This window comes from Nicotiana sylvestris, chromosome 6 (genome assembly GCF_000393655.2).
Source record: "Nicotiana sylvestris chromosome 6, ASM39365v2, whole genome shotgun sequence".
Classification (NCBI taxonomy): Eukaryota; Viridiplantae; Streptophyta; class Magnoliopsida; order Solanales; family Solanaceae; genus Nicotiana; species Nicotiana sylvestris.
Window position 1 is genome coordinate 78,484,123 of NC_091062.1, and position 19,485 is coordinate 78,503,607.

Here is a 19,485-nt window from a genome sequence, read left to right on the forward strand (position 1 = left end):
ACTTCTTGCCACAAGTTTTACACTTAGTCTTATTTTGTGGAATTAGTTGAGTAAAAAATGGTCAAACAATAGATGTTTCTGTTCGTTTGGTACATTGTCTAGAAAAAGTAGGGGCAGTAACAGGGGTATTAGACGAGGCATCATTTGGATTATCACTAGTTGGGTTAACTTCAGGAGCAGGACTAGTGGATGTATCGTCATCCGTTGAGTTTCATCAAAATCTATTTCCTCATCATCATTTTCATTAATAGTTGGATTAGAATAAAGAGCATTCATTAATTCATGGTTTAATTGTTCACCAGCCCCAACATTATCGCAAAATTGACTCTCAGTAAATTGTAATAAACTATTATCGTTATCAAGAATTGCAGGTGTAGGACGGATACAGGGTTTGGGTTGGGGAGCCGGGGGCGGTGGAGGAGGAACAGATTGGCCACTAGATTCGTCACTCTTGGATTTTTCCTTATTTTTACCAAAAAGTTTTTTTTAAGGAAGCCATCGTTATAATTAATCAAATAATAAAAAATAAATAAAACAAACAAAACTATAATATTAAAAATTATGAGTTGGAACAAGTTTACCGAATTGACGAACAACTTATTGAAAATTGATTATCGTTGAAGACTTCAATTCTTCACAATTTTTTCACAAATTATAACAGCAAAGTAAGCAATAGTGGCAATTATAGAAGAAAATTAGAGTGAGGTTGATGATTTGTGAGAAAATGAAAGAATGAGGAGGTATTTATAGTTAAAAATATAAAAAAATGTAATTATAAAAAGTTTGGGGTTAAAACAAAGTTTGGGGGATTAAATGACTATTTTGGCAGCCCAAACGGCTAGATTTTAAATGGACAAACGGGCAGATTTTGTTTTTAATTCCTGACCATTGGGACCGTTTAGGCTCGCCAAAGACCAGTCCGGTCCCGGTTTCAAACGGTCCCGGTCTTGCGGTCTTTTTGTGAAGGATCGGCCCACCTCCATGGTCCCGATTCTAATCGGTTAAGGACCGTTTAGGCCCAGAAGCTCACATGGTTCGCGATTCCGAGCCGGTCCCGGACCTGGACCGGCCTACATGCCACCTTTATGCTCGGTAAATTAATAGTGAATCAATCTAACGTGCAGCTATCCGTGTATACTTCTATATGTCTGCAAGAGTCAAAAATTATTTTTACAGTGTCTCGACTCTTACATCACGACCGTTTTGAGTTGGAATACGTGTCGTGTTGCTTCCATGCAATGGTGACACCGATCTAAATACAACACCGCTTCCCCTTCATTTCTATCTCTATCGAAACTTTTTGTTTTATTATGAAGGAAAGGATAACTCTAAATCTTTCTGTCCATGTTCTTCATACTACCATTTTATGTCCTGTAGTAAATTAAAGGTTTGAGTTCGCATAGTTTCACTTGTGTCTGAGCAACGCTAGTGCTAAAGCCATAAACCATATTGGTGGATCTAATTCACAAATTTCTCTAACTTAGTAGCTCCTCCATTTACCTTCTTAAGCCTGCTGCTTTTCTTGCCACCTTTCCAATTCTTCAAGTTCTTCCTCTCAATTTTGGGAACCCTATTTAGCGAAGATGTTGCTGGAAAGGTCGTCATCATCACTGGCGCTTCCTCCGGCATCGGCGAGGTTTTCTTCAAGCATTTTAGTGCTGAATATTCATTATATTTCTACTACCAAAACATTTTTAGTTAATTATATATGTCATTTAGTTCACGGTCTATATACTCCTATTATGTTAATTGACATAGGGCAGGAAAATTGTTTATTGGATGAATATACATAATTAAGATGGCTAATAGCCTGTTTGGCCAAGCTTCTTCTAGAGGCAAAAGCGCTTTTTTTTTTTGTCAAAAGTGTTTTTTTCTAAAATTAAGGCGTTTGGCTAAGCTTTTGAAAGGAAACAAAAGTGTTTTTGAGGAGAAGCAGAAGCAGTTTTAGTGAAGCAGAAAAAAGTAGCTTCTCCCTAAAACACTTTTTTGAAAAACACTTTTGATAAAAACACTTATCGAAATAAGCTGATTTTTGCAACTTGGCCAAACGGGCTATAAATAATACTACTTGGATCGTTATGCAGTTATAGCCCGAGTATTTTAGTATGTTAATTACATACTCTTTCTTGTTCACATATTGCTAATATAGAGTCGGTTACTCAAATAGTCACTCAACTATCTCAAATTATCTCCTAAAGTCACTTTTCTAAGTCACTGAACTATGCATATTGCACTCAGAAGGTCATTCAACTAGATTTTTCAAATTTGAACTGCCAAATACCTATTTTACCCTCTAAATTATAAATATTTATCTTCTTTTATATTTTTTAAAACTTTTTAATATTATAATTTCTCCTTTTTAATTTATATTATGCACTTAACTATAGAATAAATAAATATTATCTATAAATTAAAAAAAATAAAAGTATTTAAGCATCTATAATGCTGGAATAACAAAATAATGAGCATAGTAGAAGAATTAATTAGAACAATTTATTTGTAGTAATAATTTTAGTATTAACAACAAAACTTCAAAAATTTATTTACACAATTCAGAATATTGTAAAATATATATTCCATGCACGTAATATAAAAATAATTATTCCATGCACGACTTAACATAACATATTTTACCCTATACAAATAGTCCCCCTGCCTTCCGGTGATATAACTTTGTGATGTCGGAAAGTTGGTAGAGACATAATAATATAATTGAGCATAATTTTCAAGAATATATAATGTATATTATAAAAATACCTTTATTTAAATAATTATTTTTATATTACGTGCATAGAACATATATTTTACAACCTTTATTTTCTTTCATTCTGAATTGTGTAAATAAATTTTGAATTTTTGTCGTTAATACTAAAATTATTATTACTAACAAATTATTCTAATTAATTTTTTACTATGATTATTATTTTGTTATTCCAGCATTATATATGCTTAAATACTTTCTATTTTTTTAATTTATAAGTAATATTTATTTATTCTATAGGTAAGTCCATAATATAAATTAAAAAGAGAAAATCATAATATTAAAAAGTTTAAAAATAATAAAAAGAAGATAAATGTTTATAACTTAGAGGGCAAAATAGGTATTTGGCAATCCAAAATTTGGAAAATCTAGTTGAGTGACTTTCTGAGTGCAATAGGCATAGTTCAATGACTTTGTTGTTACAAACGAAAGTAAAGTGACTTCAGAAGATAATTTAGGATAGTTGAGTGACCATTTGAGTAATGGACTCAGCTAATATACCTATTTTCTCTCTCTACTTCTTTTCACATTCTATTCTGTAATATTAGAAAAGAAGTAATAACATAATTCATAGATTTTCGCATAAATTATTTCTGGTAATAAGAGTTGATATCCGCAGAATCCGAATAATGTATTATAAGCTAAACGAATATTAGTTATCCAGTTTATTTTATACATTCGTATATATAAATACTAGCTAATAATTTCATAGGAAGATTACCTTTTGTCATTTTGCAGTATCTGGCCTATGAGTATGCCAAGAGAGGAGCATGTTTAACTCTTGCAGCCAGAAGAGAGGGGAGTTTGAATGAAGTGGCCGAAAGGGCACATGAACTAGGCTCTCCAGATGTTATAACAGTTCATGCTGATGCTTCAAAAGCTGATGACTGCAGAAAGATTGTTGATCAAACCATGACTCACTGGCCGGTGTAAGATTTGATTAATTATCGTACTAATTAATTAGAGATTTTAGCATGTACTAATTAGAGATTTTGTTCGTTGTGTTTTTATGTTTGCAGTGGACCACCTGGTTAACAATGCTGGAGTGCACGCAATTACTCTATTTGAAGATACAGAAGATGTCACAGATTTTAGATCTGTCATGGTAAAGTAGAAACTCATGATTATGATATTTACAGTTTTGGCACTTTTAAACCACAACTGGTGTTTGTAATTAAGAACTTCCATTTGTTAATGATTCTGTGACAAATTCTTTTTACGGGTATTTAATTTCATAAGCTGGACTAGAACAATACCTTTGGATCAGGACCAAATACAAACTCGAAAATTTTCTAGTCAGCTTTCTATAATGCCTGAAGTGTGATGATAGATCTAGTTGCTAGTTTGTCGTGCCTAATAAATTGGGATCTCTCTTATATGCACTGATAGTTTAATAAATACGTGAAGGGTCCGTTAGTTGCCTTATTTTTGAGATACTGATTTCACATTACCCGATATTATCATTAATTTTGTTGTTACAATGTGTAGAAATTAAACTCAAAATTGTGTATCCGGCATTTTGCAGGACATCAACTTCTGGGGTTCCTTTTATATGACCCGATTTGCGATCCCCTATCTTAGATATAGTGGGGGTAGGATCATTGTGCTTTCTTCATCTGCTGCTTGGCTGCCTGCTCCAAGATCAAGCTTTTACAATGTAAGTACCAACTCTATCTGCTTTTATTGTTTCCTTTATGGAAATGGCAATAGTTGATACTGACCACCCCACACCAAATTTAGGCAAGCAAAGCAGCAATATCTCAATTCTTTGAGACATTAAGGATTGAGTTGGGGCAGGACATCAAGATAACTCTGGTAACACCTGGCTTTGTTGAATCTGAACTCACGCAAGGCAAATACATTGGTAAGAGCGGCGGTGTAGAGGTTGATCAAGGAATGAGAGATGTAAGTTTTCTTCTTTGTTCCCTTTTTGCCTAGTTTCTACATTTTAATGTGCGACGGTTATTAACTAGCTTTACCGTGAGTAGTAAATCTTATTTGGTGAACTAGACAAAGGTAGTAAAGAACCGTTATAGTCGGCCATAGCATCTATGAAATGTTGACGGTGTAAAAATTATTTTCATGGTGATTAATACATGTAATTAGTTAATTACACCTTCTAAAAGACAGTCTATTACGAGTGTATTTATTTATTTAAGTTTACCTTTTCGCAGCAAGAAATGATAGTAGAGTGGATGATGATAGTTTGTCAAATCCATTTTAAAATATGAATTAGACTAAATGATAGTAGTAGCTAAAGCAGTCACAGAAAAAGGGCAGAGCAGGGAGCATGTTTCTTCAGTAATGTATTGGTTTAATAACTTATTTGGTGAAGATTAATGTTCCATCATTTGCCTTTGCAAAGAATTATGTTTACTCCTTTTCAGCGATGTGTTTGACAAGAAAGTGAATGTTTGAACCTATAGGTACTAATAAGCGCGACTCCAGTGGCGAAGGTCGAATCATGTGCTAAGACAATTGTGAATAGTGCTTGTCGAGGGGAGAGATACGTGACTATACCTGCTTGGTTTAGAGTTAGCTACTTGTGGAAGGTGTTTTGCCCGGAGGTGCTGGAGTGGATGTACAGGTTAATGTATCTGACTGGGCCGGAAATATCACCGAAGGATGCACTTAGCAAGAAAGTAGCGGATTATACTGGTGCACAAAATGTCTTATACCCAGAGACTATCAGAAATGCAGATATAAAGACCGGCTAATCCAAAGTTTATACAAATGCTTGTATTAGCTTCATGAGCTGTGAAGTGTGTTGTACATCTGTTTTTCGGACTTTTTAGATCTGTGGTGGTTGTAGTGTAATAAAAGGATGTTTCAGTTTGTTGCAAAGAGTGGTTTGTTTTTTTATAGGCAAAATATATGAAAGGGTCCCTTTAAGTTGTTCGCATTTATTAGATTAACACCTCAACTAATCTTATTGAAAGTGTTCGTCTCATTCAAATGGTTTGGTAGTCAACCTTGTTGAATTGATATGATTTGGTAGCCAATTTTGTTGACTTAGTTTGATTTGGTAGTCAACCTTGTTGAAATTGTGAAAAGTGTGTAAAATTGTCAAATATTATAGGCTTTAGAGAGATGTTTTGGCTATAAAAGGAGAGCTTCAACTCTCATTTCATAACACCAACAAAGAGAGAAAGCAAGGTATTTCATAAATTATAAGAAAATAGTTTGTGAAGAAAAATAGAGTGTGAGAGATATTGTAGCGAGGTGGAAAAAAGAAAAGAGTGTTTATTTCTTTTGAGGGTGTAGTGGTCTTAGGAGTATTTTTATTTGTACTACACAGTATAAAATTTTCCGCTATAGTGATATCAGTTGCTCTTCTTGGCCGTGGTTTTTCCCTTATTCAGAAGGATTTCCCCGTAAAATCTTGGTGTCATTATTGCTGCATTTCTATTTTTGCTGATTTAACCATAACTTAGCGTTTTGCCTTTATCACTAATACCGTGAATATTATTTTTGCGGGTCTATTTTTTCCCCAACAAGTGGTATTAGAGCCAAGGTTCTGTCTGAGTATGCTCTGTGGTTGCAGCACAATCTGAACTTCCACATCATAAAAGAATTACTTTGGTTTCCTAATAAATAGTATTTGTATTTGTGATAAACGATGGAAGCCAGCACTAGCAGAATGATTACTTTGAATGGTACAAATCATGTCATTTGGAAGGGTAAAATGGAAGATTTGCTCTATGTCAATAATTTTCATGAACCTGCATTTACCACTATAAAGCCTGATAATAAATCAGATGAAGAGTGGAGTTTGTTACATAGGCAGGTTTGCGGCTTTATTAGATAGTGGGTTGACGATAATGTTTTGAACCATATTTTTGGGGAGACAAATGCTCGGACTCTATGGGAGCACCTTGAAAGTTTGTATGCTCAGAAAACTGGAAACAACAAGATGTTTATGATAAAGCAGATGTTGGATTTAAAATACCACGATGATTCCGCGATGACAAATCATCTAGAAAGTAGAAGCTCACTAAGGGTTCCATGATTGTGGCTCGTGGGAAAAAGCGTTGTGGTCTATACTGGACTACGACCTCTACCTGTGTTGATATGGTAAATGCCGTTGAGAGCAATAACTCTTCAATGTTATGGCATAAGAGGCTTAGCCACATTAGCGAGAAAGGACTAAATGTTCTAGACAAGAAGAAATTGTTGTCAAATTTTGAAAGTGTAAAATTAGAAAAATGGGAGCACTGCTTGACTGGAAAACAAAAAAGAGTTTCTTTCCAATCTCATCCTCCTTCAAGAAAGACATAGTTGCTTGAGTTAGTGCATTTAGATTTATGTGGTCCAATGAAGACAAGGACTTTGGGTCGTGCACTTTATTTTGCTACCTTTATTGATGATTGTTCAAAGAAACTTTGGGTCTACATCTTGAAGACTAAAGACCAAGTGTTGGGTGTCTTTAAACAATTTCAGGCTTCAGTTGAAAGAGAAACTAGAAAGAAGCTGGAGTGTATTCATACGGATAACGTTTGACGAATACTGTGGATCGTTTGACGAATACTGCAAACAACAGGGTATCAGACACCAGAAGACTCCTCCTAAGACTCCCCAGCTTAATGGTTTAACAGAAAGGATGAATAGGACATTGATAGAAAAAGTCGGATGTTTTCTTTCTGAAGCAAAATTGCCGAATTCTTTTTGGGGTGAGGCTTTGTTGACCGTCGAACATGTTATTAATCTATCCCCTGCGTTTGTTTTGCAAAGTGATGTTCCAAACAAAGTTTAGTATGTCAAGGATATTTCCTATGACCACTTGAAAGTGTTTGGTTGCAAAACTTTTGTACATGTGCCTAAAGATGAGAGGTCAAAATAAACTGCCAAGACAAGGTAGTGCATCTTCATTAGTTATGGCCTTGATGAGTTTGGTTACAGGCTATATGATCCAATTGAGAAGAAGGTCGTGAGAAGCTGTGATGTTATCTTCGTGGAGGATCAAACCATTGAAGATATTAACAAAGCGGAGAAGCTAAAATCTCCAAGCTCTGAAGGTTTAGTTAATCTTGATCAAATTCCTCATACAAATGCGGATGACGTTGGTGGGCTCAATGATGATGGTGATGCCCATAACCATATTCCAGATCAGCATATTGATAGTGATAACAATGCTAATGCTGATGAGGTAAATGCTCCTACTAACGAAGTTGTGGACGAGTTAAATATTCCACTCAGGAGGTCTTCTAGACCTTGTACTCCTTCCTCCCGTTATTCGCCCAATGAGTATGTATTACTCACTGATAGGGGAGAACCTGAATGTTATGCGGAGGCCATAGAAGATGAGCACAAGGATCAATGGATTGAAGCCAAGCAAGATGAGATGAAATCTCTGCATGAGAACCATACTTATGAGCTGGTGAAATTGCCTACGGGTACGAGAGCTTTGAAGAATAAGTGGGTGTTCAAAGTTAAAGCTGAATAACATAGTTTGAAGTCTAGATACAAAGCTAGATTGGTTGTCAAGGGATTTGGTCAAAGGAAAAATATTGACTTTGACGAAATATTTTCTCCTGCCGTGAAAATGTCCTCCATTCGGGCAGTTCTTGGTTTGACTGCCAGTCTTGATTTGGAGATTGAGCAGATGGATGTGAAGATTGCTTTTCTTCGCGGTGACTTAGAAGAGGAGATTTATATGGAACAACTTGAGGGCTTCAAGGCAAATGGTAAGGAAAATCTTGTATGCAAACTTAAGAAGAGTCTATATGGATTGAAGCAAACTCCCAGACAGTGGTACAAGAAGTTTGAGTCTTTTATGGGGGAGCAAAGCTACAAGAAGACTTCTTCAGATCACTGTGTGTTTGTACAAAGATTTTCTGATGATGATTTTATCATCTTCTTGTTATATGTGGATGATATGTTGATTGTGGGCAGGAATGCTTCCAAGATTGACGAGTTGAAAAAACAGTTGAATAAGTCTTTTGCAATGAAAGACTTGGGTCATGCTAAGCAGATTTTGGGCATGAGAATTACTCGTTTGAGAAACGAAAGAAAGCTTTACTTGTCACAAGAGAAGTACATAGAACGTGTACTGGAGCGTTTCAATATGAAAAGTGCTAAGTTGGTTCGCACACCCCTTCCTGGTCATTTGAAGTTGAGTAAGAAGATGTGTCCTACAACAACAGAGGAAAAAGAGAGAATGGCCAAGATTCCTCATTCCTCTACTGTCTGAAGTTTGATGTATGCAATGGTATGCACTCGACCAGATATTGCTTATGTAGTCGGTGTTGTTAGCAGATATCTCGAAAATCCAGGAAAAGAGCATTGGGAAGCTGTAAAGTGGATACTCTGGTATCTAAGAGGAAGCTCACATGAATGCTTATGTTTTGGAGGATCAAATCCAATTTTGAAGGGCTATACAGATTCTGATATGGCAGGTGACCTTGATAACAGAAAATTCACTACTGGATATTTGTTTACTTTTTCAGGGGGAGCTATATCATGGCAGTCGAAGTTGCAGAAGTGTGTCGCACTATCTACAACTGAAGCGGAGTATATTGCGGCCACTGAAGCTGGCAAAGAGATGATATGGCTCAAGAGATTTCTTCAAGAACTTGGATTGCGACAGATGGAATATGTTGTCTATTGCGACAATCAGAGTGCAATAGACCTAAGCAAAAACTCAATGTACCATGCGAGAACAAAACACATCGATGTCAGATATCATTGGATTCGCGAGCAAGTGGAGAATGAATCACTTCAAGTCAAAAAGATTCACACGAGTGAAAATCCTGCAGATATGTTGACCAAGGTGGTACCAAGAGACAAGTTCTAGCTATGAAAAGAACTTATCGGCATGCACTCAAACTAGAAGACAGTGCTACCTCCTCTAGATGAATGAGACTAGAGGGGGAGATTGATAGTGTCCATCTCATTCAAATGGTTTGGTAGCAAACCTTGTTGAATTTGTATTGGTTTGGTAGCCAATTTTGTTGACTTGGTTTGGTTTGGTAGCCAACATTGTTGAAATTATGAAAAGTGTGTGCAAAATTGTCAAATATTATAGGCTTTAGAAAGTGAAGTTTTGGCTATAAAAGGAGAGCTTCAACTCTCATTTCATAACACCAACAAAGAGAGAAAAGAGAGAGAGCAAAGTATTCCATAAACTATAAGAAAATAGTTTATAAAGAAAAATAGAGTGTGAGAGATATTATAGTGATGTGAAAAAAGGAAAAAAATATTTATTTCTTTTGAAGGTGTAGTGGTCTTAGGAGTATTTTTACTCGTTATTACATAGTGTAAAATTTCTCGCTATAGTGATATCAATTGCTCTTCTTGGCCGTGGGTTTTTCCTTATTCAAAAAGGTTTCCCCGTAAAATCTTGGTGTCATTATTGCTGCATTTCTATTCTTGTTGATTTAACCATAACTCAGTGTTCTGCGTTTATCACCAATACCGTGAATATTATTTTTGCGGGTCTATTTTTTCCCCAACACTTATTACCAATTACACTTTTTCTCAACAGAAATGTGGTTCCTTTTAGTTGTTCGCAGCGATCATATGAACACCTCAAATGATCTAATTATTAATTGCACTTTTTCTCGAAAGAAATATGACCTCGTGGACACTCAGAGTCTAACAGATTACAAGCGCGAGTTGCACTTTTTCTCAACAGAAATGTGACCAACAGATTACAAGCTAACGTGTAAAAAGAACTAATTATAAAATAACACGTGTATTTGATAAAGAAACTCTCTTCTAATTCCATTATTCATTTAAGTATTGAATTGCTGATGAAAACCCCGAGGAGTGTTTCCCATTATGTGGAAACAATTAGAGAAGAACTACCCATGTTGGCTATTAAATTATGATAAAAGTTAGATGGACTCGACTCCACTCAATATGGTAAGAAGCTCGATTAGATTCAAAATATTGTAAGAAGCTTAGATAAGATTCAAGCTCAAAATAATTTCAGCTCCGCACTAGAATAGGTTTAGTTAAACTCATCAGACTCAATTCAGGTCACCTCGCGTCCATATTTATGGCTAGATTGAATTAATTTGGGTGGACCGACTCCTTCATTTAAGGGTGAATCGAGAGATTCAATTTTATAATAAATTATACTATAAATTATTTTAGTTATATAATATTTTTATAATTTAACAATAGAAGTAAATACAAAATGTTAAACAAAATACAAATTTATATTCGTAAATGAACATAGGAGATAATTTTATCCATGAATTAACCCCCTGTTATTAGTAATAGACTAAGGGGTCGTTTGGTATGAGATATAAGAAGGTATAAGGGTGGTATAAAAAATTAATAACACCTTAATACTCTGTTTGGTTAACACCGGGATAACTTATACTTTATAGAAGGTGAGATAATTAGCACAAATATAACTTATACCTTATTCTTAGAAATTATACAATTGTCATTCTTAATACAACATACCAAACAATGAATAAATAATAATCCCAGCATAACTAATACTAATATAACTTATGCCGTATAAATCATATTACAACCAAAGGAGCATAGATTGGACGTGAACTCAATAGAGCTGACAAGAGGCATGGCGGGAAAATTGATGTTTCCGAATCCGGATCCGCAAATTCTCATTAGCACAATTTTTTGAAACCCAATCGAAAATTTCCCCAACTTTTTTAGCTCCAAATATACCCGCCCTTTCCAAAAGAAACTTCCCGCGATCTGTACTAGTATTCAATTCCGGATCTGACAAATATGGTCCAATTCACTCATTTGCAACACTTTTCCTTCAAAACACTGACAAAACCTACAGATCACTGCCATGGCTTCCGAGAAAGAAACCCTAGAAGGCAAGAAACAACAAAAAGAAACAAACGAGCAAGAAGAAAAGGTTAAACAGAACAGTGAAGAAAGAAAAACTGATGATGATAAGGATGAAATAAGAGAAGACAAAGAGGGTGCCGTGGAAATGGAAGTAGACAAACAAGAGGAAGAGGAAGAATCTGAGGAGGAAGAGGAAAAGGAAAAAGTTGTGAAGAAGGGAAAAGATAGAGGTGCAGTAAAAGAGGAGGAAGGGAAAAGGGATAATGTGGATTCGCCCACAACACCAGGTTCAAGGCCATCGAGGGAAAGGAAAACAGTGGAGAGGTATTCTGAGTCTTTGGGTGCTAGAGGTTCTGCAACTAAGCCCTTGTCTATTGAGAAGGTATAATTCAAAAATATTTTTTTTTAGAAATTCATTTCATTTATGGTTTTATTCAATCAATTATACTTCAATCTGAAACTACCTGTGTCCTATGGTTGTCAAATCCAAGAGTCAAGCTGACTAGAAATATGAGCAGTTTTTATATTCGTGACCAGTTGAATGTTTATTTTTAGTGGCGGATCCATGGTTTGAGCCTTATGAGTTCCTACCGTAATTTTAAATTAATATGCAATAATAATTGGGTTCACATTTAGATATTTACAAATATTTAGTAAATTTTTAATATAAATACAGGGTTTACCCAAGAGTTACTGGGTTCCCGGGAACCCGTACTCCATTCTCTACATCCGCCCCTGCCTGCCTCTGTTCTCTTTCGGGTTTTGTTGATTCATTTACTTTTTCCTTGTCAAGTTTGGTTTTTGTTGATTTGTTGAGGAAGATGGAAAAGGTGGTACATTAAGTTCTAACTAGAGTTAATTTCTCAATTGGTCATTTAGCCTAAGCCAAGAACAGAGTAAAATCACTTCTTTGGTCACTGTGAAATTATCCAGGTTAACCCAACCCTCCCAGAAAATCATTTCAGCCAGAAAATCAACTTTCAATACTGGAAATAAGATGTCATCCGCTAAACTTTCGAAATTCTCAAATAGTTATCTAACTTATGAAATGCCATGTCATGTGTTGGCCGGAGAGACCTCACAGAATTATTCCTTGGGCTATGCAGTCATTGAGCCCAACAGTGTGTGTACGATGTGCACATTTTTCTTGTATAACACTTTACTTTTCTCTTTCTAGTTTGGGATTTGTCTAAGGTGTCATATGCTATGTGGACTTTGCTTTTCTCTCCCTTTTTGGTTTGAAATTTGCCTAAGGTGTCATATGCACCCCATTCATTGGAAGCTTATTAGGCTAGAAGTTTGTTAGTCTTTCTCTTTGACTTGTCATTGTCAGCTTGCCTACGTCATGGGTGTCACATAAACCCCTATTTAGAGACTTAGCGTTCTTGCTGATGTTTGTCCCACTATCATATTGCAGAATCAGGCTTTGATACCACCTGTCAGGGTTAAGCCCTACTGCCTAGGTATTGATTGCTTTCGCTCTACCCCATTGGCCCACTGCAAGGGTTTTTGTGCCTCATGGTTTTATATAACTTATTACAACCCAGGCTCAATTGTTTGCTTTGGTCTGACTTTTTTAATGTTCTTAGGCTTTTCGACCTCATAGTTTTGTCCCCATGGGCTTTAACCTAAAATTTGCATCAACAGTTAAATCCTGAATAACCCTTATATGGTCTCGAACATTCCCTCTCATTTTGTTGTTCAATTTGCCTGAGGCAAGTTCCACAGCGAACTACTTTCAAGTTCAACTGCCAGCAGTTTTTGGGTTGTTGCACTCATCTCTCTTAGGGACTCAGGTCTTCGTTGGGTTTGACTCAATCATATCAGGGATGTATCGGCTTTGATACCACCTGTCATGGTTGACGCCCAATTCCTAAGGTATTGTTTGCTTTGACCTGGCCCCTCTGAGCCACCTCAAAGGTTTTGGGTCTCACAGTTTTGTCTCTTTGGGTTTAAAGGTGCCTTCTTTGTCAAATCCCGAACTCTCCCTCATATGGTTCCTAACTTTCCCCTTCCAACGCCTAAGGCATGTTCCACAGTGAACTCCCTTTTATGCTCTAACTGCCTAGGGTCCAGTGGTTGTTACATCAATTTATCTTCCATCTTGATGTCTAAGGTAATTTGGGCATAGAAAGAGAAAAAGGAAAAACTGACCAAATTCCTCATAACATTCATTTCTGATATCATTGCCACTATCCCTATACCTTTTCAATTTGTTGAGGGTTGGTTTCCTATCCCTTCTTTGTATTGCTTCAACTAAGAAATTGGACAAATGGGACCACACACTTTATTTGGCACTGTCAAGGGTTCAAGTTGTGGAAATAGCCTAGGGTAAGGCTGCGTACAATAGACCCTTGTGGTCCGGCCCTTCTCCGGACCCTGCGCATAGCGGGAGCTTAATGCACCGGGCTGCCCTTTTTTCTTTTCCAAGTTTCTTATTTCCGAGAAGTGAATAAATGCTACTGTAATGTCTTATTTTGATTTTTACCATTAATGCTAGCTTTTGTCATTTTCTGGAATCCCTCTTATTATTTTGGTGTTAAATGCAGGGTAGAGGTACTCAACTGAAGGATATCCCAAATGGTACTTTTTTTCTTCTTTTGCTGAATCAATTTCTCCCCTTATTGGATTCAGGCTTTTCTTACTTTGCTTTTATGTTATATTACATCAAGTTTATTCCCTTAGAGAAACAAACAAGGCTTGGTTAATATTACTTGGCAAATATGCACTGATACTGTAACATAAAAAATGTGCCTCTCTTGCCAACAAAAATGCTTGTGTTTGTTTCTTGTACTTTCAGTCTATTGGTGGCTAATTAGATTTTGCAGCAGTAGCCTTTTTTTTGTTTTTTGTTTGTTTGTTTGTTTGTTTGTTTGTTTGTTTGTTTTTGTTTTCTAAAAACTTTGATCAGTAATGAACTTTGCTAGGTTACCGGTGCTTTGTTTAATTTATCCCTGACAAGACCATTTCTGTTAAGGAGGAAAGGAACTGATGAGCCTGGTTAAGTGATGTTCTAAATGTCAATACCACACAAGAGGGGGGAGGGTGATTTGTGTGGTATCCAATTTTTCGATTTAGAAGAACCTGGTTCTTCTAGGTGTTCTAACTTCTAGGTGTTCCATGAGCACAACGATTTAGGTTCACTCCCCCTTGTAGTCTGCTTATATGTATTATGTACTAGCAACTTTGAAGTATTCTGTCTTTGAGTTGTGCTCATGGAATTTATTTTGTGGTTACTTTATATACGTTTTATCTTCCTTTGCCTTTCTTTTGGTTGAGTAAATTTGTAGAACCTACATTGTGTGAAAATAATTCCATTGACAGTTATGATGTTTTGAAATATTTCAGTGGCATATAAGTTGTCCAAGAGAAAACCGGATGACAACCTGCAAATACTTCACAGTATTCTTTATGGCAAGAGAACAAAGGTAAAGTCTTCCTCACACTAAAATCTTTTAATCCCTAAAAATTAATTCCCCTGCTTGCGCACACTTTCCGTCTCTCTTCAATTCACAATCATGTATTTTTTGGGTTATGATAATGTGCTTGGCAATTGGTTTTGCTTCTTAACCTTGTAAGTATTAAACAAAGTCCTTGGCTTCGCAGGCACACAATCTGAAGAAAAACATAGGGCAGTTTTCTGGATATGTTTGGGTTGAAAATGAGGTAGTTAGTCTCTCTCCTTTCTAAATCTTGTGATTGCATCATTGTTCTTCTTCATAATGTGACATATGTGCATGGGATACACAAGTGTTAACATTATTATCCAGTGATTTCATGATCTGTGAATGGCATATGTATCTTGAGTATTTTCCGCTTCTTTCTCAAGCAGGAAAAACATAGGTCAAAAGTGAAAGAGAAGCTTGACAAGTGTGTCAAAGAAAAGCTACTGGTTTTTTGTGATATACTCAATATCCCAGTCAGTAGATCCGCAGCAAAGAAGGCATGTATTATCAATGGCTTCACTGTTTACTGTGTGATTCCCTACAGAAAATATATGTTTTGCTAATCATTGTTGTTGCATGTTTCAATTTGCAGGATGAACTCTCTGTGAAGTTAGTAGACTTCCTGGAATCTCCTCATAGTACGACTGACTCGTTGCTTGCTGAGAAGGAACAGGTAAATCTGATCCTGCATTTTGTGCTTCCTCTTACTCATTAGTGTTGCCTTTTGTTTTGACTTTGGTATCTTTTTTGTTAATTGTTTATCTTATGTAGCTATTTCATTATTATGTTTCATTTTGATCTCAGAAAAGTAAGAAGCTAAAAAGGAAGGGCACAACTTCCAAAAGCAAAGGTTCATTGGATAAAGCAACAGGAAAATCAGCAAAGGTTAACTTTTTTTAATCTGTTCGTTCTCTTCAAAGAAAATGACAGCCTGCTACTGCAATAGTTATTGGTTATGCAATATTATTACTTGAACTTCAAATAAGTAATGGTTTATATCATTCTCTTTATGTTAATAGTCCTGTCTTGATATGTTAAGGGATCTGGCTGCATTTACACAATGTCACAATTAGGGAAGTCTTTTCTCTCTGCACCAGTTGGTTTCTGAATGTTGTCTGTTATCTCTATTTTATTCGCATTGCTAGTGTGATTACTGAGCTTGTCCATCAGGAAATGATTTTTTTTTTTTTTCAAAATTGCCTTTCCTCTTTATTGCAAGGCTAGGCTAGTTTAAGGCTGTTCATCATGACATTATAGCCTCAATTGTGATCATGACATTAACTTATTCAAACTTACAAATGTTTTTTTTCCCTTGGTTCTGGGGTGACTCTATGGACGGCATTGCCTTATTCAAACTTACAAATGTTTCTTTTCTTGGTTCTGGGGTGACCTATGGACCCATGCTTTGCAATTGTCTCAGCTACTGCTACATAATAGAACTGCAAGATGTAAAATATGTAAAAGCAATAAGGCAAGAATGTAGTTACTTGGCTTAATATTGAGATCTGCCTTATTTGCTAATACAAGCTTTATTGGTTGCTTGAATTCACATGTTCTGTAAGCAGCAATAAGTGCTTTCGTCAATATTTGAAAAACTAAATGCATGTATGGTGGAATAACTGTTATGTGTCGATCAATTAGTCAATTCTATCTCCTGGCACATGGAGCCTACTCAACTAGAACTTGCTTAAAAAATTTGGGCTCTTACTCAGTCACATCCTGTTCTTAATTATTTGCCATCATTTTTATCCCAAAAAGTAATTATTTGTGGCAGAGTTTCAGCGAGCTTCCATTCATACTTCTTCATCAAATTAGTGTTGAGTCTATTGAGTTGAGAAAACTTATTTACACATACAATGAGTGAAAGAGTGTTTTATAGCTTCCTTTGAACTATGTTAGAAACAGAATCTATGGCCTTTGGCTAGTTAAATTTGTGATGGATCCAATATTTGCAAAGGGATAAACTTGGAGTTCAGTGCTGGTATTACATGACAAATTACGCTGTAGTTTAACTTTATGTAAATGGACTATGGCTGCTCGTGGCTAGCAAAACTTGAATGCCTCTCTATCTCTTCCTTTTCATTTAGGTGATGGTTTTCCTGCCTTATCTTGCTGAAAGTGTGATTCTTCTCTATTGTTTGCAGCAGAAGTCTGAAGTTGGGAAGAAGCGGAAGCAGTCAGCAGAAATGGAGGAAGAAGAAGCTGATGATGAACTGTCAAATACCAGGGATGAATCGGGGGATGACAATGATGATGAGGAAGCTCATGAAGTAGGAAGTGATGAGGAAGAGAGTGGTTCAGAGAAAGGCGAAAAGGAAGAAGTGGAAGAAGGGGAAGAGGAGCCAAAGAAGTCTAATGGGAAGATTTCTTTAAAGGAGGATTCTGGAAGCAAAGCTACAGAGAAACCCAAGGCTGTGAAAAAGGATAACCCCGCTAAAGAAGTAGGAAGTGACAATGATGATGACGAGGCTCATGAAGTAGGAAGTGATCAAGAAGAGAGTGTTCCAGAGAATGACGAAGAGGAAGAGGAAGAGAAACCAAAGAAAAAGAAATCTAATGGGATGATTTCCTTAAAGAAGGATTCAAGAAAAAAAGCTACAGAGAAATCCAAGGCTGAGAAAAAGGACACCCTTGCTAAATCCCCCAAAAGCTCAAAAAGTTCTTCCAAAGTGTCTTCGAGTAAAGCTTCCAAAAGAGGTGCTTCTGGTGCTGATTCACTAGCTGAATCTAAGAAACAAAAGGTCGAAAAGAAAAGTCAAAAAGAAGAAAATGATTTTGTGAAGGAAAATGCTTCAAACAAGAAACAATCAACCAAGTCTCCTGCTAAGGTTTCTGAAACGGAGGGTGAGTAACTTTCTGTTTATTTGTTGGTGATATATATGTGCTTTTATTGAGGAAAAAAATCAATATTTTTGGTTTTCATTTTTGAGATATTGGTTTGAGGAATGGTGTTTCACCATACAATATGCAGTGGCCCTTCAGTATCTTCACTCAACTACCTGTGATATGCCATTCTATTGAACTTCTTTTAATATGTTGGTGATCATCAAAGATCTCATGTTCTCCTATAATGTTTAGGATTCAGGGATAAATGTACAAGTTAATTATCACAGAACAATTCTGGACAGGAAAAGGAACAATTCTGAGTAGGAAAATGTACATGTTTTTGACTGTTGTTTCAAAATCTTCTGGCATAGGAAAAGGAAAAAGTGTCAAGAAGGCCAAAAAAGACCCCAGCAACGAAGAAATTCATGCAGCAGCAGTACATATTCTGAAAGAAGTGGACTTTAACTCTGTAAGTGATATCTTGCCCTTGCGTTAAATAGTCATGAACTTTTCTTACTAATCAAACTTGTTGCTCTCTTCAAAATGCAGGCAACCTTATCTGATATCATCCGGAAACTAGGTATGTCTTAGGAAACACTCGTTCCTTGTTATTCTAACACTAATGGTTGTGCTCTTTTATTTGGTGATCACATAATTGGGGTTCATTTCAGGTAGCCATTTTGGTGTAGATTTGATGCATAAAAAGGCAGAGGTGAAGGCTATAATCACTGATGTAATAAATAACATGAGTGATGAGGAAGAAGGGGATGACCCCGAGGCTGGGGATGATGAAGAAAAAAATGAAGGTGATGATAGTGATGCTTAATTTATGAGTCAAGTAGAAGGTACCATACAGTTTGTTAGTTGCTGTAATTTATAATTTTAGTTGGTTATAAGATGGTGATCCCAATGGGTTGGTCTGTAAGCATTTGTTTGTTTTTGCTTATTCTTTAGAGTTAACCTTAGCATTTCTTTTAAAGCAAATCCTGTTCCTTCTGTTATTGAAATATTTGTTGTCAATTTATTCTGTTTATATTTGTTTATATCTATTTATACTATATTAAAAATGAGAACCCCAAAAGTTCAAAGTTAAATTACTCAGATTCCATCCTATTAACCCAAGTATTTTATTTAATAACCCATAGAAAAAGAAGGCAACACTTGTTACTTCTGGCATTGAAAAGAGGCAACGCTTCATATATATGCCTATCCTGTTTAATTGAAAAAAAGACCTAACGCCTAGGAAAAGAAGGTAACGCTTCGTATATGCCTTAAAAAAACAAATACCTAAAGCCTGGCAAAAGAAGCCAATACTTCATAAGTCTGTTTTGCAAAAAACACTTGTTTCTAACATGGATGATCTGTGAAGGAGAACAAGAAAGAACATTAAGTTTCTTCTCAAGGCAACTGATGTTTGCAACTGTGGCGGATTTTACCGATTAAATAAGCAAAAATCTACGGCCATCCTCTCTCTCAATCTAACTTTTGTTCCTCTTCTGAGATTGCAACTCCAACAAGCTTTGTGGGAATAATTCTGAACCGAAGGTATTGATTCATTCTTACATTGGTTTGCTTTTCCAAAATGTTCTCCAAAATTTATTTTTGAACTAGTTAAATTGTCCGCTCTTCGTGCGGACATATATCAATATATTAGAAAGTGATTTCTTAAAACAGAAA

General features: G+C 36.0%; 1 protein-coding gene and 1 pseudogene across 5 annotated transcripts; both read left to right on the plus strand.

The window, feature by feature from the left end:
* Positions 1–1,471: 1,471 nt before the first annotated feature.
* Positions 1,472–5,561, plus strand: LOC104247263 (11-beta-hydroxysteroid dehydrogenase A-like; annotated as a pseudogene).
* A 5,884-nt stretch (positions 5,562–11,445) lies between these two features.
* On the plus strand, positions 11,446–18,830 carry LOC104247215 (DEK domain-containing chromatin-associated protein 1-like). Of its 5 annotated transcripts, none has more exons than XM_009803205.2 (11): positions 11,446–11,918; positions 14,086–14,119; positions 14,885–14,964; positions 15,143–15,202; positions 15,366–15,479; positions 15,575–15,655; positions 15,787–15,867; positions 17,127–17,826; positions 18,186–18,277; positions 18,358–18,388; positions 18,480–18,830. In XM_009803205.2, the coding sequence occupies exons 1-11, from the start codon at positions 11,535–11,537 to the stop codon at positions 18,632–18,634; spliced, it is 1,812 nt and encodes a 603-aa protein (XP_009801507.1). In that variant the 5' UTR covers positions 11,446–11,534; the 3' UTR covers positions 18,635–18,830. The 5 variants fall into 5 exon arrangements, with proteins under 5 accessions (XP_009801507.1, XP_009801492.1, XP_009801480.1 ...); XM_009803190.2 differs by having other exon boundaries at positions 17,130–17,826; positions 18,180–18,277; XM_009803178.2 differs by having other exon boundaries at positions 11,447–11,918; positions 18,180–18,277.
* The last annotated feature ends 655 nt before the right edge of the window (positions 18,831–19,485 follow it).